General features: G+C 41.6%; 1 protein-coding gene across 10 annotated transcripts in view; it reads left to right on the top strand.

Moving 5' to 3' along the window:
• The window catches only part of LOC126175360 (PE-PGRS family protein PE_PGRS5-like), a 343,734-nt gene that overhangs the window by 229,124 nt on the left and 87,204 nt on the right, over nt 1–27,406 (top strand). For 2 of the 10 annotated variants that reach the window (XM_049922116.1, XM_049922112.1), the window contains exons 1-3: nt 5,013–5,085; nt 16,959–17,078; nt 25,102–26,472. In XM_049922116.1, coding sequence (XP_049778073.1) covers nt 5,079–5,085; nt 16,959–17,078; nt 25,102–26,472 — 1,498 coding nt within the window. In that variant the 5' untranslated portion in view covers nt 5,013–5,078. Of the gene's footprint in view, nt 1–5,012; nt 5,086–16,958; nt 17,079–25,101; nt 26,473–27,406 lie in introns of those variants that run through there. The other 8 variants (XM_049922119.1, XM_049922115.1, XM_049922118.1 and 5 more) reach the window with 8 other exon arrangements.

Genomic DNA, 27,406 nt, shown 5'->3' with positions numbered 1-27,406 from the left:
CACGCCCTGTGCCATCAGTGCCTTCTCCAGCCCCTTGTTAACTTGCCTAACAGCCGCATTAAGATGAGGCCCATCATGACGCTGAAACAGTCTCACGAAATGCAGATTAGTGCCACCAGTTTGAGTATCTATCTTTACCAGGTCACCACCTACATCATATTCCCCGTTCCTATCAAGACTGTTCCCTGCTCCACCCACTGTCACTACCTGATCCTCCTTCGTAAAATTCCTACGTAACTCTCCTATGCTCTCAGTCACCTGAGCCAACCCTGCATTAGGCTTCACTTCCTGCAACTGCTGGGTCACACCTCTACCGTGCGGACTACTACAGCTACAGCTACAAGAGACTCCTCTCCACTCAACTCTGACAGTTGGTCAAATCTATCGCATATACGCGAGGTATAACTGTCTGAATACCTCCTCCTCCTACCTGCCTACTACCCAACTACCAGTTCCCATTCCGCAGCACCCTTCACCCTCCTCAACCAATCTAGTTCCTCCTTCGCGTGTTGTAAATGCACCTGAAGGGCACAGATCTTAAGCTCCCGCTCCTCTGTCAACTTATTTCTACTACAGATTCTGCATCCCCGGGAGAGGGTCTCCACTGGCTTCCCCGCTGCATTTACCCAAATGAGAATACTTTGAACAAATCCCACACCGTAACCCACTACTCATGGTAAAATTTTACAGTTACTGAAAGAAACTATACGTCTACGTTACCTACGTTTAGTTTCAGCAGTAGAACTATTTATAAAACTAACAATAGTGGTCTCGAAATTCTCTCTATTAAGAAAGCAACTACTTGTTGTAGCAGTACTAAACCACAACTAATACCAACACCAATAAAACTTCATAAAATTATTAGCTAAATCGGAAAATTAAAGCGGTCACTGGAACACTCAACGAAGTTGAAACACTGAATGAAAATTTTACTGAAGTAGTTCACTAGAAACAATGAGAAACGTCAGCTGAAAACTAAAGCACGAAATTTACTAAGCGACTTCAACGCACAGAAAACTTTAAAAAACACAGCTAGCGAAAGTTTCCAATAGTTTATTAAATCATTATTTCGCCACAAACAGCACGAAACACTGCTGAAAACTATTAAATTTGATAACTGTATTTTTATTTCGAGTCAAAAACATTACAACAATATTTACAATATATACAATATAACAAATCAGGTCAAATCATAAAAGAACAAACTAAACGGTATTAGCCCAAAATTGTGCAACGGCAGCAGCATTGTCTGAAACATCAACAAGCTCTTGTGTGGAACATGATACAGGACATCTAGGACAGTTAATTAAATGTTTGGTTGTCTGTTCTTCTCCGCAGTCACACAAGGTGGAAGATTCCTTCATGAAGCCCCATTTAAACAGATTGTCCTTAGTTCGTCCGACGCCACTCCTGAGCCGATTTAGAGACTTCCACACTGTCCAGACTTGATTTCCACCAGGAGGAAGGGTCTCAGAAGGAGTCATCCAATCATTACTGTCAGATTTTGCTGTCCACTGAGATAGTCTGGCTGCTCCAGTCCGACCGGTGAGGGGTGTAGTAGTTCTCATGAAGCTCCTCCTAGATTTGAGTCTACTAATCACCTTGTGATCGTATCAATCAACATAGATAACTGTATAGCAGTGCGCAAATAACTTTGTCAGTACTTAGCTTGCGGGTGACTTTGCCCCCGCTGCTGGAAGAAGTGCCATTGATGATTCGAAGTGTTATGTGGCTGCTACATGATCGTGCTCCAGCTCACTTCACCGTTAACGTCCAGAAGCATCTCAGCGCGTCTTCGCTGGTCGATGGATTGAACGGGGAGGTCAAGTTGCGTGGTCTGCTCGTTCACCGGATATCAACCGCAAGATTTCTGCTTATGGTCCCATTTCAAAATTTCTAAAGCCCATTCCAGATGTCTAGCCACTGGAGTAGCATATTCATGCTGCCTCTGACATTACTCGCTTGCGCCTGGCCGATGCGAGCGTGTGAGACAGAACATACTACGGCGCGTACACGCATGCATTGAGGCACATGGAGACTATTTTCAACACGTACAGTAACTGCGGCTGCATGGTACAGCGCGTATTATACCTTAGTCTCTGTAACAATGTATGACTGAATAAACGGTCTCTAACATGGAAACCATGCCTTTCCGGACATAAGTTGATTAGACCTTTTTTGTTCCGTATCCTCTCATCGATCAATCCCCAGAGTTCGTGCACAGTGGAAAAAATCACCCTGTACACAGTCACCTTTCACTAAGCTGATTAAACAATTGCGTCTGTTTCTAATCTCACCGCTTTGTGAGATAATTTTAACTTTTGGGCGTAACTGATGTTAATGCCTAAACATTCCAAAAGAATAAGCTTTCGATTCTGCTAAAGACATGAGACAGTGAGTGGGAGACTTAAAGCCCTCCTCTTCTGTTGTTCACTCTCTTTGTCGTTCTTCATAGCACTTTTGCTGGTTATAATGCATACAACTGACCAGAATAGGATGAATGAATCAGAGGGATATTGCAAAACAAGTTATAGAAACCAATGACTTTTCATTGATAACCTATAAAGAGCAGACTATAGGTAAGCTTACCCCTGCTGACAGAACCAGTGAATAATTTTAGTACTGGGAGCTGAAAAATTATTTGCCGTAAATATGTTTATAGCATCCTATAATTCACAACAATTGTTGCTTTACCACTGTAATCGATCCTAGATTGCGAGAAAACAGCGCTCTAACATTTGGAAGCTAACTTTCTATCAGCAGACGGAGCAGCAAAGCACATAGATGAAATTGACGCAGTTGAAAACCTTACTCGCAGTAGGCAATTATGATCTACGATTCTTCGACAGAACTACTCGCATCGTCAAAAACAACCACTATGTTATGCTACAAGCATTTTTAAGGATTCCATCTGTGGGGTATACTTGTTACTGAGATAATTTATTGTCAGGCGTAGTTATTGAAATACATTAGAATGTTTAGTATTTGTGAAATAACCCCATTCTCTTACTGATAAGAAACAGTGCCGTAGTGCATGTAACTGGCGCTGGGCCACAACACTTTATTGGCGCCTCAACCCCCCCCCCCTTCCACCCACTCTTACCTACGCTCGGGGTACGGCACTACAGTTCACTGTCGCCTCACCCTCCTCCAGAAACACATAGACTAATAAAACATATAGAATTTGCTCTAATAATAATATATTTTCCGGAAAATCTTATTTGAGTTTGTGACCATTTGGCGCCCCTCTGCAAGTGGCACCAGAGACGTTATAGACCTTATTGCCACGCCGCCCCCCCCCCCCACCTTTCCCCACCCTACGCCACTGATAACATCATATTTGAGATGCATTTTTGGGCCCGACCACTATTTGCCAAGGTAAATCTGCACGGCCGACGCAGCCTTAGTTGGTTAAAATCGCAGTAGTGACAGGAAATATCAGTTAGGGATGTGCGATGTTGCCAATTTATCGATGCTGGTTTAGATTTCATCATCGATGCCTAAACATCGATGGGTGGTAACAATCTACCACAAAACAGTGATTATAAATGTTGAATACCTGTATAGCTTGGCGAAAAAAGCAACATACAGATACATCAAATTTCATATTTATTAATCAAGCGTGATCCAAGTATGAACTGATTCTTACTGGTCACAACACATTCATTATAACATTGAATTTTTCTCCATTTTTAGTGCGTTTAGTAACAACATAAATGCTACAATAACAAAAAATGAAGTAGCAACATGCTGACATGACTCGTCAGCGGATATTACCTTTCCTGTGGTCCTTGGGAGAATACGACGTTCCTTCATTGCTGTATCATTTTGTAATCTTCTTAAATGTTAACACAGACCACGTGAAAATGAAGGAGAGTTGAAAGTATTTTTTGTTCGTAATAATTATCTATAACAATGGCAGACGTAAAACGTAAAATTATTCGAGAAATAATACAACACAAACATCTAATAAACTTAATTGTGAATGCTTTGGCTTCCTTTATACAAATACTTGTATTTACAGAGATCAAATCTAATCTTATGTGTTTTTTGCCATTAAATATATTTCAGAAAGAAACAGCATACACTATATACCACGAAAGAATTACCTGAAACAACATTGAAAGGCAATTTCCACGCTTAGCTCTAACAACAGCCGATGTTCTTGCTTTAGTTCGTTGAGAACTGTTGCTGGTCCACTCTCCTCTTCAGGCCAGCGATTAAGAAATCACAACATCCAAGATCGATATTTTATCCTTAACGTCATTGTTTCGTTGTGTCAAAGACATCATTATCGATTTTCTAGCTTCGAGTTTTAAACTCTAATTTTTAAACATCGACTTATCATCGGATATCCCTAATGTCAACACCTGAATAAGTATGGAAACATCAGAGAGGCGACAGTTAATAGTTCCTAACCATCAGATAGCATCCGACGTCATGAATTAAATTCCGAACCATAGTGCAAAACATGAACACAACGTTATTCTCCACAAACGCTTCTTAGTGTATCGGTTGTGGAGTCCACAAGGTCTAACATGGATAAAATAATACTGCTTATTAGAATATTCACATTATACACCGACGACACCGACGCACCATACCGACAGTGTGAGGGAACCCACTGGCAAACATCTTCTGCACGATTTGTCAACATATCCTGGCACTGAATACAAATAGAATTTTTAATGGTCATTACATATAAGGCAAGAAAAAAATTTCGGTAAGGAATCAATCATTCAGAAAATAAGAGGCGGAAGGTGTCGGCGAAGACACTCAGATAGCGTTATCAGTGCTGTTTTCTGGACTAGCCAGAGAGCAGACGTGTACCGTCCTGAAGGAGGCGGAAGATAAAATGCCGATGATTGCAAAATTAAATTTTTATCTCACCGACGCATAACAGCTTTTATTTTTTGCGCATTATTTCTTGAATGCCACGTAACACGAGAGGCGCTGTTTCACGTCGAGATAAGTCCGTGAAGTATATAATCACTACCGGATGACAAACGAATGCAGAGTGTTGTCACAAGATCAGCACATCGGTAACTATTACGGCAAGACCAGTGCACACTTGTAAAATGAGAGGTAGGTATCAGTGTTTCTTACAGTTGATTAACTAGGAAGTGAAATGACTATGTATCCGCTCAGGTGCTGTCCTAAGTGGGTGGCAGACACAGAACTATCCAGTGTCAGAATAAAACGATTATATATGGGGAAAGTATTGATACTAGATTGTTGATAACTTCCGCTGCGAATGGTATGTTGAATGGAAACAAACAAGGTCGATAAAATTTTACATTGGACTAGAAATTACTCGAATAGTGGAACAATTACTTAAGGACAGGAGGACTGTTAGCTTATACCGTCGTCTGTACATCCCATTGTCATAAATCACAATTTCAGACAGCCGGCCGTTCTGCACACGACAAACTGAGTAGCGTTGCAATAAAGTCTGAGACAATGTCAGTGAAAACACGAACTGGGAGATTAATGCCGATTTTTTCGAGTCTCCTAAGCTCCAAGAATAAAAATAGAATGGGCTTCCTATCACGTCGCTGTGTTATCAATTAAATATGCCTACAACTGCAACGCTGGCAGGTCTCAGTAAATTAGTCACTCCTACGATATTTTATTGGAAATATTTTTATAATTTATTACTTTTTTCCTTTTTTGTGTCGAATTCGCTCAACTATGGACCAAGTACAATAATTACAAGTATTTATTAATCTAGACGTCTTCTTTGCTCTTTAATTCCAATGTTTTTTTTTTCATTCTTCCTCTCCGCTGTTTCATCTGTTTCTCAGGCAAGATTCTTGCGCGCTTACTTTTATCTTGCCTTGAAATCCCCCTACGTTATCAATTTTGGTTTTGGATATTTCGCAGTTTTGGAATCTCCCTCAGAAACATTCATTTCTTCTGGGACTTGTTGATCTTCATCTATGCAATTAATTTTTGTACTTTTTGTTATTGAAGTACTGAAATATTTATTTAGCTAGTATGCTTTCCCCCATGCATTTTATGTGTGCAAGGAAAATGGCGCTTCTTTCCTAAATGTTTGCATATAGATTTCTTTGGATTTCTTTTTCGCTCACTGCAATGTTTCTGTGTAAAAAGTTTGCTGGGGTTGGATGTTCCTTTATGGTTTGTCCTCGTCTGAGAATTAAATTTCTGTTTTTAAACTCCGCTTTTTCTATTTACACAAACATGTTTCGACATCTATGTGAAAAACAGGTGTGAAAAATAAAGTGTGTACTTGCAATCCAAAAACATACCAAACGAAAGGTACACAAAAGAACGGAAATAGCAAGTACATGACATAAACTAAAACTACTCTCCAAAGAGTATTTCCATATTAATAACTCTTTAAGCAAATTTTTCAAACTGTTTTGCAGATGACATACTGTCAAACCATAGAAAAGCAAGCCAACCCGTACACATCCAATTTCGCAATTAATTTTCTTCATTGGGTCAGGCAGTCCGCATGCAAACGTTACAGCGAAAAGGATACGATTTTACCTAATTTCAGTGCTATCATGGTCTCCACAATATGAAAATGTTCGCTCCTTGCTGCAGTCTCACAATTACACCGAAGGCTGTTAGTCGAATGGTCCATATCGCACACTCAACACAAAAGTTTGAGCGTTGCTGCTACAGAATTCTGATCATGGTTAAGGACGAGAACAGAATGCCTTTGTACTTCAGAAGCATGTGGAATCTTTGAAAGGAGCTCGCAACAAAGTGATCGTCATTTAACTGCTGTAATAATTTGTTACATAAGTAGATACAAAGTCAGTGTTCGCACTGATTCCCAACATGTGTAATTCCACAGTTCTCATTCCAGAAAGAACGCTTACTATTGGGTATCGAGAACACGAAGCCAAAGTACTATGCTGTCTTACAAATTCTTATGTGAGCTAAATGAAAAAATGAGGACAAATTCAGTAAAAACAATAAAATAATACTTTTAAAGAATGATTCATAACGGAAAGAAAGAGTCATGTAAACATGAAGAAGAGTTCCAGTTTGCATTTATCAGGGGAAAAATGAAATAAATACAAGAAAACAGTAATGGGTCACAGGGAACGATGAATATGTGACATAAATATAGGGCGAGTCAGCTGCCCCTACATATGGATTTTATGCAATTTGCAGCACCTTCAGATACCACGCACAAGATTTTTTACCCTCTTGATCGCTATGCGCAAATTATTAGTCCTACAGAAAAAATTTAAACAAGACTTTTCTACAGGAAATTTAATGTAGTTAAATTTTATACTTGGGCACTTATCAGCTACTTTTCGACTATTCAAGAAAAACGTGCAAAAATTACCTTCAATCGCGTTTTTCTTGTATAACTCGAAAAGTCTGGCGTCCAGTGGAAACGCATCCCAGTACAACATTTAATTACATTAAAAAGGTCCTGTTCATTTTCTCTGTAGGACTAATAGTCTGTGTGCAGCGAGCGAGAAAATATGAAAATCTCGAACGTGGGGTTTGAAGGTGTTGTGGATTGCATAAAACCCATAGTTAGGGGTAGCCGAACCATCCTCTACAGTAGAGCAGAGTCGCAGATACCAGCATTTGATAGTTTGTCGGTAAGCTCGCTGCTAACCTGTATGAGGGGCAATTATCACGATTTAACCATCGCCTGAAAAAATAAATTTGCGTATCTAATTGCTTCGTTTATTTCCAAGCATATGTTCGCGACCGAAGAAGTCATCTGGATTTGACCTGACACAACTGCAACATTTCCACTGCTGCCGAAAATGAATTACCGCACGATACTCCGCATTATCAAAGGGCTGCGACATTTTCTATTGTCTCTTTTAGCGGCTTGCTACGGTAATGTAATGCGGTGTTTTCAGTTTGTAACGGGACTGCAGACATGTACCTGCATTCAAACAAAAATTTAATTCGTAAAACGTAATCCTTTCGAAGTGATAATTAAAACCTTACGACTGCACCTCGTATAATGATCTGGGATGCGCCACTAATTTTTTTGAACTGGCATGCTGTCTGTTATTGCGGGGCTTAGTCTCTCCTTCTCAGCACGGCTTTCTCTTTGCGTGCAACACTACCAAAGAGTCTACGTGTTCGGAGAAAGGAGAGCAGCCAGCAGCACTTCTCTGGACCGCCAGCACAAATTTCAACTGATTTCTTCTGAACTACTTTGACCGACGACACTGAGATTTCTGACAGTTTCTGGTGAAATATTTGTATTTTGATGCGAATCCAACTGGTAATCGCTGCTACACTCGGAAATAATGCTTTCGCAGATGTCAGTTCTGCAGAAAGGACGTTTCGGGACATGGACAATGTATAAGTCGAAAGAAGGACAACATGATAAGACATAATGGTGCATTTTTCTACTATTTCATTAAAATTGGTAAAAATAATTTAGTCTAAAGAAAGTAAAATAGCAGATATCAAAGAAGTTAGAGATACTAATAATCAAAATTTTAAGAACAAATGTTGTTAAGAGTAGTTCAGATCACTTCTTGTAGGTGCAAAGACGGTAGTAACTTCTTAGGGACAAAGAAAAATTAAAGATGCAGATATTCCTACGAAGAAAGAATGTACCATCAAGGAAACTTAGATAGTCTGAGAAAAAGAGTCTGTACAATTTCTTTATAAATTACGGTCACCAAACAAATTGAGGCCCCTAGAATTAGAAACAGTGAAGGGTATGTACCCAGGAATTGAAAAGTGCACAACTGAAGCAGTATTTGAAGCGCTGGGACACCAGGAAGAGGAAAGCTAAACCCGAAAAAGTTGTTGTGTAGTAATTGGTTGAGAGCAAGAGACGAACAGGATAGAGCTTTGTTTATTAAAATCAATAAAGAAGTAAAAAATACATCTGTTAAAGGGAAAATGAAATCTGAGAGGTTAAATGCGAGAAAGTCCATCGATGCTTGGGGGGCACAAAAGTGACAGCGGGATGGGAAATGGTTGTACTATCGAGGAAACAGGTAAAGGAAAGTGCAAACCTGCCGATTTTCAGTCTAGTAGAGTGGGAGAAGAATTTGAAGGCCTGCTGACAAAGAAAAGGATAGACTACAAGGAAATAATGTCAGAGATGGGAGAGACCCAGGATGATCAAGAGGTGGATAAAATAATCACGAAAGAGATACAGATTGCGGCTACACAAATAAAAATCTGTAAGTCAAAAGGGTCTGGAAATACGCCGATCTAGTTAGATATGACCCGAGTATTCTGCATAAATACCTATGTAGGTTATTTAATAGACGTACGAGTAGGTGGTAGGGCAGGCAATTCCAATACACTGGAACGTAGCGTATCTAAGCCCCCTACATTAAAAAACAAAATAAGAAAGGGTGTCGCGATTATCGTGGCATACGTGTTACAACTTTAATTACCAGTGTATGGGAGGATTGTAAGGTCAGAAACGGGTAAGATTATAACTGAAGTGGAAAAACAAAGTGGCTTTCGAAGAGGCCGCTCATTTGTAAATAACATCTTTACCTTAAGGCAGATCATGGAAAAGAGACTAGAAAGAAATCTAAACAGTCATTTGGAGTTCATAGATCTTGACACAGCATATGACACAGTGCCACTATGGATAAGGTTCGAGGTCCTGTGGTCAAAGGAACTGCCAAAAAATTATGTAAAAGTATTATAAACCTCTGCAAGTCGGCAGAAAGTGTCATTAATGTGAGTAAAGAAATTTGTAGAGGCCTTCAAAAGAACTACAGAACTAATACAAGGCTGCTGTGTCTCTTCCACACTCTTAAAGATGTATGTACAAAAGGCTCTAGAACCTGGGCATAGGGATTGATGTAGAAAGCTGTATGCAGACTTTTTTCTATGCTTACGACTCAGGTTGTCGAAGAAAACGATGAATAGGATAAGTCTCACATGCTTAGCAAGTTGTTGGAAGGATATAAAAATGGGGGGTTTGAAAATTAATTTTGAGAGAACGGAAAAGACGGAATATCTATGTTGTGGAGAGGAGGGAAGTAACTTTGACATAGTTGGATATTATGTAATAGTGAGCAAAGAGTTTAACTATCTAGGATGTATACTATCACGTGATGGAAGATTTGACAGAGATATCCAACAACAGGTCAAGCAGGGAAGGGTGGCTACACAGATATTAAATTCTGCGCTTCGGTTCTCAAAAATTGTTTTAAAATGCGATTATACAGGTTCAGTATGGAACCAACAAGAAGTTACGGGATTGAGTGTTGGCAGCTCATAGAATGAAATAAAAACACAGTTAGAGCTTTCGAAATGGACCACTTGACAGGGGCACGTACAATTTCCTTCGTATGAAATGAGGAAATAAGAGAAAGAGCACAGACTCCTTGTAGCATTATGGATAGAAAAGAAGGAAGACAGCTAGGATGGTTGGGGTATGTCAAAAGAATGGAAACAGACAGGTGGCCATAGAGAGCACTTTCATTGCAACCTGCTGGAAGGAAAAGAAGAGAAAGACCACGAAATGGTTGGCTAAGGGGTATCCAAGAAACGACGGAGAGAACAGGAACAGAAGAGGACGAGGAAGAATGGCGATATCGAAGCGTCTGTTGGCAGAGATGTGGGATGCGCTGACAACTGTATGACACTCGTGGTAATAATTACAAAAACATATGATGATAAGAACCAGCACTACTGCCATTACTGTAACTTTCTTCAATAAGAATATATGAGCCATTTCTCAAATGGCACCAAAATGTTTTATTACGTAATCGACTTCCTCTCCTCAAAACGTGTACAAAGACATGTCACAAACCGTAACACAAAACTGACTTTGGCTCTCCTGTACTAGCACGCAGCTGATGTAGTTGGCAGTAAACAAATGGAAAGAAAAGGGAAAATTTACACCAGTCGTAATTTTTCTGCTAACTTACTTTCTCCATGGATGATTAAAAGTTGTAGATTATTTTGAAAATGTATTCACACAAATCTTCAACTGAAGTCGGTTGACTAAGTGACCAGTGTGCATTTTCCTTGTGTTTCCACCTGTTCACTGACAACTTCAGCAAATGGAGGAGTTACGCTTTCTCGGGTGCCTCAGTTGTGTACTGGTGCACGATACTCAGAATAAATTTTGTGTTACGGTTTTAATGACGTCATCCTTACGTGAAGGTTACGCTGTGATACGGTTTTGAATAAGCTTTGACGAGATGAGGTGAATTACCGAATAAAATATACAGCGTGCTATTTAAGAAAGACGTATTCCCGCTAATGTATTCGTAATGAACGAAGTTAAGGAATGGCAATCATGCCGGTAATGTCTCCCTAGTAGTTAAACAACATTTGCTATTTTTTCCCTAGTCAGCGCTAAACTTTAGGTCTTCCTGTAACTGGCTATATAGAGTAGTTCAAAAACCGGAGGAAGGCAAGGTCACTTAAAACAACACGGGTGACTGTCAGACAACAGATCTAAAGTTCTGGAGTTCGATTCCCAGTCCTTCCTAGGACTTTAAAGTCAGTTACCGTTTATTTCACCGCTGCTAACGATTTTTGAATGTGACAAATACCATCTCAAGGAAAAAAAAATTGTGCCAGAATTCCTCCCTTGCGATCTGTCTAAAGTAAACGTAAGAATGTCTTTGCGGAGTACACATTGCTACAACCATTGAGCGTTGGTATTTATCATTTCAGGTCGGTTTTGGCTACCAAGGACGGTTATAAAGCATTTTATTCTGTGTGTTTCAAGCATGAATAATTTAAAGAACACCCGGACAGCGTCTGGGAATACCCTGTTTATGTTGCGTAATCTAGGGGCCCATCCAAAACCCAAGCGTTACTGCTTGGTCATTCTAACCTCAGTAGGCCGAAACATCGGCAATCCGTACCGCATTTAACCCTAAACGGGACAGACATCAACTCCTGTCCTTCAGGAAAGTGTCTAGGAGTAATAACAAATAAAAATGTAAATTGGACTGAGCATCTAACTGCAGCGTGCAAGGAGGCATCAGCATCTCTCCATGCCGTGCAAAAATAAAAAAAAGCTCTTACCACTTGACTTAAAAAGAAACTTGTACGGACACTTATACTTCCAATTATTGATTACAGTGATGTTACCCGGCAAGGCCTTTCTCAGGAAAGCTTACGAAATCTGGAACTGGTTATGAATGCTTCTGTTCGTTATATTTGTAATGTTTGACTCTTTGATCACTTTCCATCTTAAGCACATCTGTCCTGCTTGTGTGCAGACAAGCGCAGAGATTTCCATACCCTCTGTCTTCTCTACTGTCCCTCCAATGACCAGTGGCCCTTATATCTCTCACATCATTTTAATACTAGTTGTGATATAAAAATTGTGATTTCTTACGTAAAAAAAGGTACTATGTGTGTGAAACTCTTGTCGTTTGTAAGAGAAGGCCTGATGGACCTCATCAAATGAGGTCAAATAAATAAATAAATAAAATATATATCACATGGAGAAATGTGATAATTTACTGCAATTTTCTATCACATCTGGAAAAGTAAGGAACTTAAAGAAAATTGCACAGTAAGTTCTCTCATAACTTCTGTGAGGAATACTTAGAACCATTGTAGGTAAGCCGTTTCTTGCGTACAACAAAAAAAATTAGACATGGCATCCGGTGAATGTACTGACAGTGAGTTTATAGTGTGCGCACTGCTTCCAGCATAATTCTAGGGTGGGTAAGGGACAAGCGTCGGGAGTGGAGAAAGCCAGACCCGGCACGGACGCGTACTTCGGCAAGAGGAGCGGTAGCCGCCATAACCATGCATTTTTCTGCGTATCCCACTCAAGATGGCGCGCTTTCTGCTCCGAGTAGGAGAGCACCACCAATAATCGTTTTATCACGAAAACCTGAACGCACACAGAGAAGTGAAACACAACTGATGCTGAGCAAACAGTATTTGTTTGATATCTTACGTTAACAAAGACTCAAAAAAAAAAAAAGAGCATTTAGCGACCTGAAGTCTTGCAAAATCCACCGGATCAAAAATTTATTTGTTCGTAATTTTTTAGTCTATTTGACCTGATCAGATTAGGGCCAAGCTTTCATACACACAAAAATTCTTGTGCCATATTTTACATATATAATGATAATACTTACAACATTACAAATAGCCCAAATGGTAGTAACAGAAGGTGTGGAAGGATGATTTGAAAAAAAAAAAATCTGAGGAAAAAGAATTTACATAGGAGTAAGGGCATGTGGCAGAACATTACTGGCTATACACGATGATAGCAATACTACTCCTACTAGAGCTAATAATGATAATAACAATAATAAAATTATAATAATAAGATAAAAGAAGAATATTGACGCTAGAACATACAGACGTATTTACAGGCTTACAAATGTGAAACATTAAGACACAATGAGTTCTAACAAGGGGAACTCCCCATCGCAACCCCCTCACATTTAGTGGTAAGAGGGACCAGTGGATACCCCGCCAAAAACTGAACACAGATCAAGCATGAAAACAGGAAGGAGGTTTACTGGACTGCGAAAGAAAAGGAAAACAGAAAAAGTGAACGGTCGAAGAACAACAAATGAAATACAGAGCAGCTAGTAAGGTAAATGACGTCGTGGTGGTTCAGTGGTTACGCCGGCATGGTAGCTCAGGGTGTTCGGCCAGAGGGTTAGTTGCTCTCTGTAATAAAAAAAAAATTAAAAAAAAAACTGAGTGAATGGATCAAAAATCAACTTCAACGGGTGTCATGGGATGTCCGCTCCGAACAAATACAACGAACAAATTGAGATTTAAAATAAAAGTGGTTGCTGTGTTAGACTATCACGTGGGCGAATAGCGTTCGCACCTTACTGGTGCCTTTTTTTCCACTTTATTCAAATATGTGACTGTACCGAGGTGTAACGTCCATTTGCAACAGCGAGGTGTAAGTTAGGGACGTATAATGACAGCTGATTCTGCACAAGTACTCTATTAGCAGCCGAAAGGATGTGGCTTTCGAATGGGAACCGCAAACTTTGATGACAAAGCGACAAGTCAACAGAATCCTTCACCGGAAAACACGTCTGATGTGTCATACACGGCATTAGTGACAGTACATGTGTCATACGATAGGAATCTCTTATCGACGCACCTAATTTGTACGACTGGTAAGTGAGTGAGGTATGTCTCCTTGCCCGATATAGGTGTTCGGCCGGCCGCTGTGGCAGAGCGGTTCTAGCCGCTTCAGACTGGAATCGCGCGGCTACTACGGTCGCAGGTTCGAATCCTGCCTAGGGCATGGAGGTGTGTGATATCCTTAGCTTAGTTAGGTTTACGTAGTTCTAAGATTAGGGGACTGATGACCTCAGAGTTAAGTCCCATAGTTCAAATGGTTCAAACGGCTCTGAGCACTATGGGACTTAACATCTTAGGTCATCAGTCCCCTAGAACTTAGAACTACCTAAACCTAACTAACCTAAGGACATCACACACATCCATGCCCGAGGCAGGATTCGAACCTGCGAACGTAGCAGTCCCGCGGTTCCGGACTGCAGCGCCTAGTAAGTCCCATAGTGATTAGAGCCATAGGTGTTGGTATGAATGGGAATGTGATCACTCCCAAGGAAATGATGGAAATATAATAGTTTGTCACATAAGCTGCAATAAATGAACTCAGCAGTTTCACAATCACACAGTTTGTCTGTGCTCTATCGAAACATATGTTTTTAACGTTTTGGAAATTGCGTTCCGTTTTGGAATACTCTTAAATTCCTTTGCTGTAACTTAATTCACACCCGTTTATTTGTTGTTTTTACATCTGTGAGACATCTATGTGGTATCTCGCCTGCTCTCACTGTTCATCACATTTACTTGCTACGGTAACGTATTCTTACCACATGACTCACATTCTATAACCAATGTATAGTATGACAACAGCCGAGACTACAGACAGAGAACAAACATTTCAATTACCGGACGGCCAGTTCGTAATGTTGTGAAAAAGTTTTGACCACGCGTTATCAGCTTGGTAGTCTAACACCATGACCACGTACAGATGAGGCCGTTGCTGTATGAGATTGCTATTTATTGTACTTCTTATTCTTGGACCGTTTACTATTTACATTTTGCTTTTTTTCACAGTTTAGTAGACCTTCGTCCTGTTTTCATGCTTGATCTGTGTGCAGTTTATGACGGGCTATCCAGTGGGACTTTTGCCGCTAAATCAGAGAGGGGTGCGATGGGGGGGATTTCCTTGTAAGAAAGGATTTCTAATAGACTGAAGAAGCCAACGAAGTTGGTAAATGGGGAGTTCTGTTGGGGTTAGAGCGTTGTGTTGGGAATGGATTGATCTTAATTGTCTTAGAGTAAGGGATGCGTTTGAAAACAGAAGAATAATGTATTGTCGTTTTAGAGGGTTGGTCGTTAGCTTTCATTTGAAGTTTGAGATGAGATTAATTTCTCTGATATGCTGACGGAGATAGTCCCAACGTAGGAGTCTTTCAACTAAAAATGATTTAGGGAAAGGCAGTCATTTCATGGAAAGGGGCAAAACGGACTTTCCGCTGATGGAAACTAATGATTTTGATGTGCCCTGCAGATGAGATGGTTGAGACCGCGAAGGGGTGTGAGGAGTGTATACGTTGATTAAACAATAAATCAGGTAGAATTTGTGGAAATCTCTGTGTTCGTCTACACGTAGCCAGAAAAGATGCTCATGAGATGGCGACATATGACCAAAAATGACGAACTTCAAAGTTATATCCCAGGAAAGCTTTCGCAACCAGCTCCAAGCATCATATAATGAAGAGAGAAATCGCTGGGTAACGTCACAGAAGTCTACAACTCAAAATACAATTGGCAGGCAAGTAACCGAGGGAAGAGTTCTGTGACCCTTGCTGTTCATGTTCTATATTAACGAACTAGCACACAATATTAATAGTAACGTAAATATTTTTGTAGACGATAGAGTTATGTGTAAAAAATACTGCATAAATATTGAATCAGAACTTAATGAGATTTCAAAGTGGTGCAAAGATTGGCAAGTCGTTGTAAATGTTGTGAAATTTAAAGTCGTGCGCTTCACAAAACGATAAAACGTAATCTCTTATGAAATATCAACGAACCATAGTTGGAATGAGTCAATTAATATAAATACTTGGGTGCAACAGTTTGGATTGATATGAAATGGAACGATTACATACGCTGAACCGGAGGTAACGCAGATGGCAGAACGAAGTTCATTGCTAGTATACTAGCAAAACGGAATCAGTCTACAACGTAGGTTCCTTACAAACATTCGTTGACCCGTCATAGAATATTACTCAAGTGTGTCGACCCATACCAAACAGGACTAAGACGACATATAAACGTATACAAAGAAGGACAACGACAATGGCCAGAGGTTTGTTCGATCCATAGATGAGCGTCATTGAGAGGTTGAAAACATATCTGTTGGCTGACTCTTGAAGACAGACGTAAACTATCGCGTGAGAGCGTACATAATAGGTTTCAGTAATCTGCTTTAAGTGAGATATACTAAAGCCATTACATTTCACTCCCGTCGGTATCACAAAGACAAGCTGTCACTAATTACAGCAGACATAGCGGTGTTAAAGCAGTCATTCTTCCCGTGCTCTATGTGTAAATGGAACAGAAGGGACCCCTAATAAATGGTTCATTGGCAAATAGCGTCTGCCATGCCCTTCAAACCGGTTTGGGGAGTATAATGATTGTACTGAGGATGTAGAAAGTGCCCGCTCTCATGTATGTACGTGAAGCTCGCTGATGAGCCTCTTTGAACAAAAGAACAAAATGCTTTTGGGTGTTAGCCCACATCGTTATGAAACACTATAAAGTGACGTTTCGATCATCCTTACAACTGTCGTCTTCAGGGCAACAAAATTTCTCTCGGTCATTCTGAAGAGAACCGCTTCAAAAGTCGGCTTTGTAGTGTTTCATAACGAAGGCCCAACACGCAAAAGAATTTTATTCAAACTGGCGCTGACAGTGGAAGTCTACGGACAGATGCGAATGAGGCTGTGTTGTTTGTCCGACAGCGGCAGCGGCTGCGGTTGCAGTGGCGCTGCTGTTGCTGCAGGTGGCGGCGGTCGCAGCAGCACCCAGGAACGCCGGCTGTCTGTCCTCCGGAGATCCCCGCTGTTGGCGCTCACACACAGGTAAGCTGGAAGATGAACTGTTACATCTATCGACTTGACACAAAATCCTAAGAAATTTCGTGTGCAGTCAGTACACGGATCAAAGCAATCTGTCAAGATACTCGGAGCCCATTCTGGGGGACTACGATACTAGAAGGTATCAGATAGATTATATAATGGTAAGACAGAGATTTAGGAACCAGGTTTTAAATTGTAAGACATTTCCAGGGGCAGATGTGGACTCTGACCACAATCTATTTGTTATGAACTGTAGATTAAAACTGAAGAAACTGCAAAAAGATGGATAAACTGACTAAACCAGAGGTTGTACAGAGTTTCAGGGAGAAAATAAGGGAACAATTGACAGGAATGGGGGAAAGAAATACAGTAGAAGAAGAATGGGTTGCTTTGAGGGATGAAGTAGTGAAGGCAGCAGAGGATCAAGTAGGTAAAAAGAGGAGGACTAGTAGCAATCCTTGGGTAACAGAAGAAATATTGAATTTAATTGATGAAAGGAGAAAATATAAAAATGCAGTAAATGAAGCAGGAAAAAAAGAGATACAAACGTCTCAAAAATGAGATCGACAGGAAGTGCACAACGGCTAAGCAGGGATGGGTAGAGGACAAATGTAAGGATGTAGAGGCTTATCTCACTAGGGGTAAGATAGATACTGCCTACAGGAAAATTAAAGAAACCATTTGAGAAAAGAGAGCCACTTGTATTAATATCAAGAACTCAGATGGAAACCCAGTTCTAAGCAAAGAGTGGAAAGCAGAAAGGTGGAAGGAGTATATAGAGGGTCTGTACAACGGCGATGTACTTGAGGACAATATTATGGAAATGGAAGAGGATGTAGATGAAGATGAAATGGGAGATACGATACTGCTTGAAGAGTTGGACAGAGCACTGAAAGACCTGAGTCGAAACAAGGCCCCGAGAGTAGACAACATTCCATTATAACTACTGACGGCCTTGGGAGAGCCAGTCCTGACAAAACTCTACCATCTGGTGAGCAAGATGTATGAGACAGGCGAAATACCCTCAGACTTCAAGAAAAATATAATAATTCCAATCCCAAAGAAAGTAGGTGTTGACAGATGTGGAAGTTACCGAACTATCAGTTTAATAAGTCACGACTGCAAAATTACTAACGCGAATTCTTTACAGACGAATGGAAAAACTGGTAGGAGCCGACCTCGGGGAAGATCAGTTTGGATTCCTTAGAAATGTTGGAACACGTGAGGCAATACTGATCCTACGACTTATCTTAGAAGAAAGATTAAGGAAAGGCAAACCTACGTTTCTAGCATTTGTAGACTTAGAGAAAGCATTTGACAATGTTGACTGGAATACTCTCTTTAAAATTCTAAAGGTGGCAGGGGTAAAATACAGGGAGCGAAAGGCTATTTACAATTTGTACAGAAGCAGATGGCAGCTATAAGAGTCGAGGGACATGAAAGGGAAGCAGTGGTTGGGAAGGGAGTGAGAAATGGTTGTAGCCTCTCCCCGATGTTATTCAATCTGTATGTCGAGCAAGCAGTAAAGGAAACAAAAGAAAAGTTCGGAGTAGGTATTAAAATTCATGGAGAAGAAACAAAAATTTTGAGGTTCGCCGATGACATTGCAATTTTGTCAGAGACAGCAAAGGACTTGGAAGAGCAGTTGAACGGAATGGACAGTGTCTTGAAAGGAGGATATAACATGAACATCAACAAAAGCAAAACGAGGATAACGGAATGTAGTCGAATTAATTCGGGTGATGCTGAGGGAATTAGATTAGGAAATGAGACACTTAAAGTAGTAAAGGAGTTTTGCTATTTGGGGAGCAAAGTAGCTGATGATAGTCGAAGTAGAGAGGATATAAAATGTAGACTGGCAACGGGAAGGAAGGCGTTTCAGAAGAAGAGAAATTTGTTAACATCGAGTATATATTTAAGTGTCAGGAAGTCGTTTGTGAAAGTATTTGTATGGAGTGTAGCCATGTATGGAAGTGAAACGTGGACGATAAATAGTTTACACAAGAAGAGAATAGAAACTTTCGAAATGGGTGCTACAGAAGAATGCTGAAGATTAGATGGGTAGATCACATAACTAATGAGGAGGTATTGAACAGAATTGGGGAGAAGAGGAGTTTGTGGCACAACTTGAGAAGAAGAAGGGACCTGTGGTGGGACATGTTCTGTGGCATCAAGGGATCACCAATTTAGCATTGGAGGGCAGCGTGGAGGATAAAAATCGTAGAGGGACAAGAGATGAATACACTAGGCAGATTCAGAAGGACGTAGGTTGCAGTAATTACTGGGAGATGAAGAAGCTTGCACAGGATAGAGTAGGATGGAGAGCTGCACCAAACCACTCTCAGGACTGAAGACCACAACAACAACAACAATACGTTTCAAATCCTCTTCCAGCCATAGAGATTTTCGTTTCCTGTGCTTCCTCTAAATCGTTTAAGACAATTAATGGGTAGGTTTCTTTGAAACGCGCAATCCTGATTTCCTTACCCATCCTTTCCTTCTCAAAGCTTCTGCTCAATCTGTAATGTCCTCGTTTTTAATGGAAAATGACACAGACAAGACTCAAATACTAAATTTCGCTTTCCAAAAGTGGTTTGACAGGAGAAGACAGTGCTGTTGTTCCTTCTTTAAATTGTCGGACGAACATCAAAATAACAAATATCGAAATAAGTGACCATGGGATAGAGAAGCAACTGCAACTGCTCAACAGAGGAAAGGCGACAGGACGTGATGGGAACCATAAAATTCTACGAATAGTATGAGGAAATAGATCCTCTTCTAGCAACAGCGTACTATACGTCGCAGGAGGGAAGAAGCTTTCCTAGTGACCAGAAGAAATTGGAGGTCATTTGGGCTCTCAAAAAGGGTTAGCAGACAGACACGTAAAACTATAGGCCTGTAACACTGACGACGACCTGCTATAGAATTTTGGAACTTGTTTTGGAACATCCTCACATACCATGACATTTCTGAAGTTCGAAAAATCTCCGCTTTAGGAATCAATGTGGCTTCCGTAAACAAGGATCTGTGAAACCGAGCTCATTCTCTGTTCGAGCACGAGACGCAGAAAGCAGAGAGCACAGATTAATGTCATGTTTCTTCATCTCTGGAAGGTGTTTAATAAAATTCCACACTGCCACCTGAAGAACAAAATACAATCCTACGGAATAACAGACCAGCTGTGTGACTGGACTGAAGGGTTTCTAGTAAACAGGAAACAATATGTCATTCTTAGCAGAGTAACTGCAGGCCACAGTGATGGAGTGTTAAAGCACCATTACTTTCGTCAGAATACGAGTATAAATGACGTAGTGGATAAAATCGTAAGTTGCATGATTCTTTTCACGGATAATTCCATTGTGCACGGAAAAGTCGCAACGCTAGAAAATTCTAGGGAAATGAAGGAAGTTCTGCAGGGGATCGACACTTGCTGCAGACACTGGTAGTTGATCCTCGACATAAACAGATGTAACCCATTATTGTATAGTTATGCGGGTCCAGAAAAATCACTAGGGGGCTGTAAAACAAGGCATCAGTCCAGGGACCGGACTCTGCATTAGCTGACTGTTTTACGTCGTCGATGTTAGAGAGCGGCTGGACCGTCACCTCTTGGGCATGGATGAGGCATACCTCGATGGCAGGTGACATGCTCGGCGCTCGAAGGAACTTGTAAAAGGTCATTAACAAACAAGCACTTAAAATGCAAAATACGCTGTTGTCTTCATTCTTGTCTGCGAGTAGTAGCGGCGGGCAGAAGGGCGCTAGTCACGCGGGTATTCGCTGACACCCGCACGCTCCGCGCCATCTCAGCCTCTCTAGCGGCGGAAGCACCCATACGCTCCTCCCTGAATGTGCGAAGGTGGACTGCGTCACACTGCGGCCTCCGTCAGGTGTAAGGCCCGCAGCATATGAGTACGCATACAGCAACAGAAGGCAGGCAGCGCCTGTGGCATGCCCTTCTGTGATGACGATTGTTGAGTGATCTCTGGCCCACCAACTAGGCCTCTGATAGGCCTGGCGGTGACTGTCATTCTCAGCTTCGCATCAGTTTCGACTCGAACGCAGGATTGCAGCCTGGAGTGGCAAAGTCCACTTGGCAGGACTCGCTGTTCCAACAGAAGACATAGACTGACATAGGTCCAACTTCCTGATTGGCTGGAAACTGAGTACAAGTAGATCCAGTCACTAAGTATGAGTGACATTTACAAAGGAACTGTTTGACTTGCACTGCTATCGGAAGGCGATGATAACTCCCCTTTCAAGACTGGTCAGCTTTCAGCACCTGACTGTAGCTGAAAGGTATCTTAGCTTCGCCTTTCAGAAGCAGTAGTGAACATATTCTGCAGCATCAGTTCTCTGAATAACCGTTCTTACATCTGAGTTATGCCTTCGTAATTCACTCTACGTGGTCAACAAGATGATGGCATTCTTCTCTCTTTCTATGATGTCATTTTTCCGCCTTGGCATCTTTCACACCCAGTTCTTAATGCGTATAGCAATTAACTCTGCCATGCAGCTGTATTACATGCAATAACAGCTCTCCTTCCTTGTTGGCATTCCACCCATCTGTTGCACACTGACCTGCCTTGTTCGCCTCTTGCGTTACAGGGGGAAGACTTGTAAAATTCTACTCAAGCGTATTATGACACAAATTGTAAAATTCTACTCAAGCGTATTATTTCGTGGCTCTTCAGTATCTAGGAGTAAGTGTACGAAGGTGCTTAAAGTGAAAGTATACACATAAAACAAATCGCAGGTAAGGCAGATCCATTGGAAACACGCTCAGAAGTTAAGCTATCCACAAAGGAATAGCTCATAAAACCACCGTTTGTCCAATACCTGAAATATTCCTAGTTAGCTAGGAATCCGTATCAGAAGAAGATCGAGAGAAGATCAGTGTGTTTCGTTACAGGTTCACTTACTAAGCGTTGCGACTTTACAGAGATGCTCAATGGACACCAGTGGCAGACGCTACAAAAGAGGCGTTCTGCATCGCAGCGTAGTTGACTGGTAAAAGTTCGGAAAGCTTGCGTTCCTAGCATATCATTTCAGGCTTAAAATATCCTATCATATACGGCTACAAAATCTCCTGTTCGATTTAGGCTGGCAAAGAGATAACGGTGGAGCTTAGTGACTCAAATTGTCTTGCGATGAGCAAATATGAAAATCGGTAAAACTCTTTTTTTTTCCAGTGAGGTACCCTGTAACTGATCTTATAATATGCAGTTTTATTCACACTCACCTGTGCTCTGTCTTTCTGTACTTAGGCGTATATCTGCCTTCAGTGAAGAAGGATGATATATGCTGACAATAGCAACTAAAATTCGCTTATGTGCAAACATAGCAATGACAGTTGAAAGAAAACTGTACAAAAGAATGTAGAATATGTTTCTGTTGTAGAGTCAGGAGCTTCTATTACCGAAATAAAACTCAATCTTTTGCAGTATTTAGTAGTATTTATTGTGTTGCATGTTATGAATAATTTGTCTGAGGATAGGACGGATATCAATAGTTTCAGTTTAATGCTCTATCACGTTTAATAGTAGACAGATTAACAGAAAATTTTAAAGTACTGAAAAGTTAGTAACTGCACCATTCCCACACAAGTCAAATTCATTCACAATAGGATTTCATAATCTACGAATATGTTGTTGACGTACATACAAACATACTTTGTTTAACTAGCTTCATGAGAAAAATAAACATTAGGCCAAACTTTCTGCACCAATGAAAACATGACACAAATTGTCTTATTATACCGCGTCATAATGTATAAAAATACTGCTGCTGGGTCTAACCCAGAAGAAGGCCGCTGCAGCCGTGGCCGAAGCGTTGGTTTTTCTCCATCTGCTTGGGAGATCCAGTCCTGACAAAACTCTACTATCTGGTGAGGAGGATGTATGAGACAGGCGAAGTACCCTCAGACTTCAAGAAGAATATAATAATCGCAATTCCAAAGAAAGCAGGTGTTGACAGACGTGAAAATTACCGAACTATCAGTTTAATAAGTCACAACTACAAAATACTAACACAAATTCTTTACAGACGAATAGAAAAAACTGGTAGAAGCTGACCTCGGGGAAGATCAGTTTGGATTCCGTAGAAATGATCGAACACGTGAGACAATACGGACCTTACGACTTATCTTAGAAGAAAGATAAAGGAAAGGCAAACCTACGTTTCTAGCATTTGTAGACTTAGAGAAAGCATTTGACAATGTTGACTGGAATACTCTCTTTAAAATTCTAAAGGTGGCAGGGGTAAAATACAGGGAGCGAAAGGCTATTTACAATTTGTACAGAAACCAGATGGCAGTTATAAGAGTCGAGGGACATGAAAGGGAAGCAGTGGTTGGGAAGGGAGTGAGAAATGGTTGTAGCCTCTCCCCAATGTTATTCAATCTGTATATTGAGCAAGCAGTAAAGGAAACAAAAGAAAAATTCGGAGTAGGTATTAAAATCCATGGAGAAGAAATAAAAACTTTGAGGTTCGCCGATGACATTGTTATTCTGTCAGAGATAGCAAAGGACTTGGAAGAGCAGTTGAACGGAATGGACACTGTCTTGAAGGGAGGATATAACATGAACATCAACAAAAGCAAAACGAGGATAATGGAATATAGTCGAATTAAGTCGGGTGATGGTGAGGGAATTAGATAAGGAAATGAGACACTTAAAGTAGTAAAGGAGTTTTGCTATTTGGGGAGCAAATTAACTGATGATGGTCGAAGTAGAGAAGATATAAAATGTAGACTGGCAATGGCAAGGAAAGCGTTTCTGAAGAAGAGAAATTTGTTAACATCGAGTATAGATTTACGTGTCAGGAAGTCGTTTGTGAAAGTATTTGTATGGAGTGTAGGCATGTATGGAAGTGAAACATAGACGATAAATAGTTTGGAAAGGAAGAGAATAGAAGCTTTCGAAATGTGGTGCTACAGAAGAATGCTGAAGATTAGATGGGTAGATCACATAACTGAATAGGATTGGGGAGAAGAGAAGTTTGTGGCACAACTTGACAAGAAGAAGGGACCAGTTGGTAGGACGTGTTCTGAGGCATCAAGGGATCATAAATTTAGCATTGGAGGGCAGTGTGGAGGGTAAAAATCGTAGAGGGAGACCAAGAGATGAATACACTAAGCAGATTCAGAAGGATGTAGGTTGCAGTAGGTACTGGGAGATGAAGAAACTTGCACAGGATAGGGTAACATGGAGAGCTGCATCAAACCAGTCTCAGGACTGAAGACCACAACAACAACAACAACAACAACAACAACAACAGTAGTTTTATACATTATGACGCGGTACCACACCCAGAAAACTTTTATGTCGACTGACTCTGGCCGTGGAAGCCTACGCAATTATGTCTTATTATATGTTATATTTAACGTTATTTAATATTACTCTGTACGTTAAGAGAGAGTGATGTCATCCCACAACTGGAAAGTTCGCGGACTGATTTGCAGAAAATCTTAGACTTCGTTTAATCACCAGTCAGTGCTTCCCCTTCCATCACTAAGGTATATGTGATGAGCTACAATTTTCGCTGTGTTCTGAAATTCTTGTGTAAATATTTGGTATTCCCAGATCAAGAAAAGGCAAGACCATCAGTTCCAATAAAATCGCCGACCGGAGTGGCCTTGTGGTTCTAGGACTACAGTCTGGAAACGCAAGACCGCTATGGTCGCAGGTTCGAATCCTGCCTCGGGCATGGATGTGTGTGATGTCCTTTGGTTAGTTAGGTTTAAGTAGCTCTAAGTTCTAGGGGACTGGTGACCTCAGAAGTTGTGTCCCATGGTGCTCAGAGCCATTTGAACCATTTGAACCATACAATAAAATCATTCTTATAACAACAATGAGGTACTAAAAACGCTTTGATGACCGCTTGTGACTTACTGTAGATGAACTAATTCCAACATACACTGAAATTAGACCATTCAAATACGATTGAAATTCCTGTAAAACAATCATGTCGTACATACACGTAGCACAATGTATTTATTTCTTCTTTATTCATCTGACTGCAACAGGTACCGATGAGCAGCATCACGCTCTTGGGACACCAGACACTCAGAAATCGTCGCTTACTCCGTCAAAGGTTGAGAATGACAACACATGGCTACATTCTGAACAAGAGGATGCTGAACATGGAAGAAGTGAGCAACACTCAGTACAAAATGTAAAGAAGAAACCTTTATATGGCTGGTCTAGTCTCATAAAAGCTATAATTCAGGAGAAAGAAAACAGAAGCAGAAGCGAAGAAGATGACAGCAGCGACAGTAGTAGCAATGACAGCAGTGACAGCAGCGGAAGTGACAATGAAAATGCTAGTGGTGATAACAGCGACAGCAATGAAAGTGATGGAGATGATAGTGACAGCAGTAGTAGTGATGAGGAAAATACTAGTGGTAATAACAGTGGCAGTAATGACAGTGATGAAGATGACAGTAGTAATGATGAAGAAAATACTAGTGGTAATAACAGTGGCAGCAATGAGAATGATGAAGACGACAGTAACAGTAGCAACAGCAGTAGTAACGATGATGAAAACAACAGTGGTAATCACGGTGGCAGTAATGACAGTGATGAAGATCACAGTGGTAATGATGATGAAAATACTAGTGGTAATAACAGTGGCAGCAATGAGAGTGATGAAGATGACAGTGGCAATAGCAACAGCAGTAGTAACGATGATGAAAACAACAGTGGTAATAACAGTCAGAGTAATGAGGATGACAGTGACAGTGGAAATGGTGGTGGAGGCGATAGTGGAGATGGAGGCAATGGTGGAGATGGAGGTGATGGTGGAGATGGAGGCGATGGAGGCGACAGTGGAGACGGAGGCGATGGTGGAAATGGAGGCGATGGTGGAGGCGGTGGCGATGGAGGCGATGGTGGAGATGGTGGCGATGGAGGTGATGGTGGAGATGGAGGCAATGGAGGAGACGGAGGTGATGGAGGAGATGGAGGCAATGGAGGAGATGGAGGCGATGGAGGAGATGGAGGCAATGGTGGAGATGGTGGCGATGCTGGAGACGGAGGTGATGGTGGAAATGGAGGTGATGGTGGAAACGGAGGTGATGGTGGAGATGGAGGCGATGGTGGAGACGGAGGCGATGCTGGTGATGGTGGTGATGGTGGAAATGGAGGTAATGGTGGAGACGGAGGCGATGGTGGAGACGGAGGTGATGGTGGAAATGGTGGTGATGGAGGTGATGCTGGAGATGGAGGCGACGGTGGAGACGGAGGCAATGGAGGCGATGGAGGAGATGGAGGCGATGGAGGAGGTGGAGGCGATGGTGGAGATGGAGGTGATGGTGGAGACGGAGGGGATGGTGGAGACGGAGGCGATGGTGGAGACGGAGGCGATGGTGGAGATGGAGGCGATGGTGGAGACGGAGGTGATGGTGGAAATGGAGGCGATGGTGGAAATGGAGGTAATGGTGGAGAAGGAGGCGGTGGTGGAGACGGAGGCGATGGAGATGGTGGTGATGGAGGTGATGCTGGAGACGGAGGCGATGGTGGAGACGGAGGCAATGGAGGAGACGGAGGCGATGGAGGAGACGGAGGCAATGGAGGAGATGGAGGCGATGGAGGAGATGGAGGCGATGGAGGAGACGGAGGCGATGCTGGAGATGGAGGTGGTGGTGGAGACGGAGGTGATGGTGGAGACGGAGGTGATGGTGGAGATGGAGGTGATGGTGGAGATGGTGGTGATGGAGGTGATGCTGGAGATGGAGGCGATGGTGGAGATGGAGGCAATGGAGGAGATGCAGGCAATGGTGGAAACGGAGGCGATGGTGGAGACGGAGGTGATGGTGGAGATGGAGGCAATGGTGGAGATGGAGGTGATGGTGGAGATGGAGGCGATGGTGGAGATGGAGATGATGGTAGTGATGGAGGTGATGGAAATGGTGAAGGCAGTGGTGGTAATGATGACAATGGTCAGTCTGATAATGAAAGTGGCAATGATAATGGAGGCAGTACTACAGAAGGTAATATTGGTGATTGCCCTGCTGTGGGAAGTTGCCCATTACACGAAGATGCCGGATCGGATGTTACTTTGCTGCCACATGCAACTGACTGTGGAAAGTACTGTGCATGTGAGCATGGTATTCCAGTAACCATGCCTTGTCCTGCTGGACTCTATTTCAACCCAGAACTGAGAGTCTGTGATTGGCCTTGGGCTGCAGGCTGTAAGGCACCTACCCACCTTGGGAGTATAGCATACTTCTTGTTACAAATCTTACGCCGACATCATTAATGGATTCCACTCTATACATCAACATAATCTGATGCAGATATACTATTACAGGAGAATGTAGCAGCTGTAAC

The sequence above is a fragment of the Schistocerca cancellata genome, chromosome 3 (assembly GCF_023864275.1).
Source record: "Schistocerca cancellata isolate TAMUIC-IGC-003103 chromosome 3, iqSchCanc2.1, whole genome shotgun sequence".
NCBI lineage: Eukaryota > Metazoa > Arthropoda > Insecta > Orthoptera > Acrididae > Schistocerca > Schistocerca cancellata.
The sequence above is the reverse complement of the archived record's forward strand: the minus strand, read 5'-3'. Positions and strand labels throughout refer to the sequence as shown.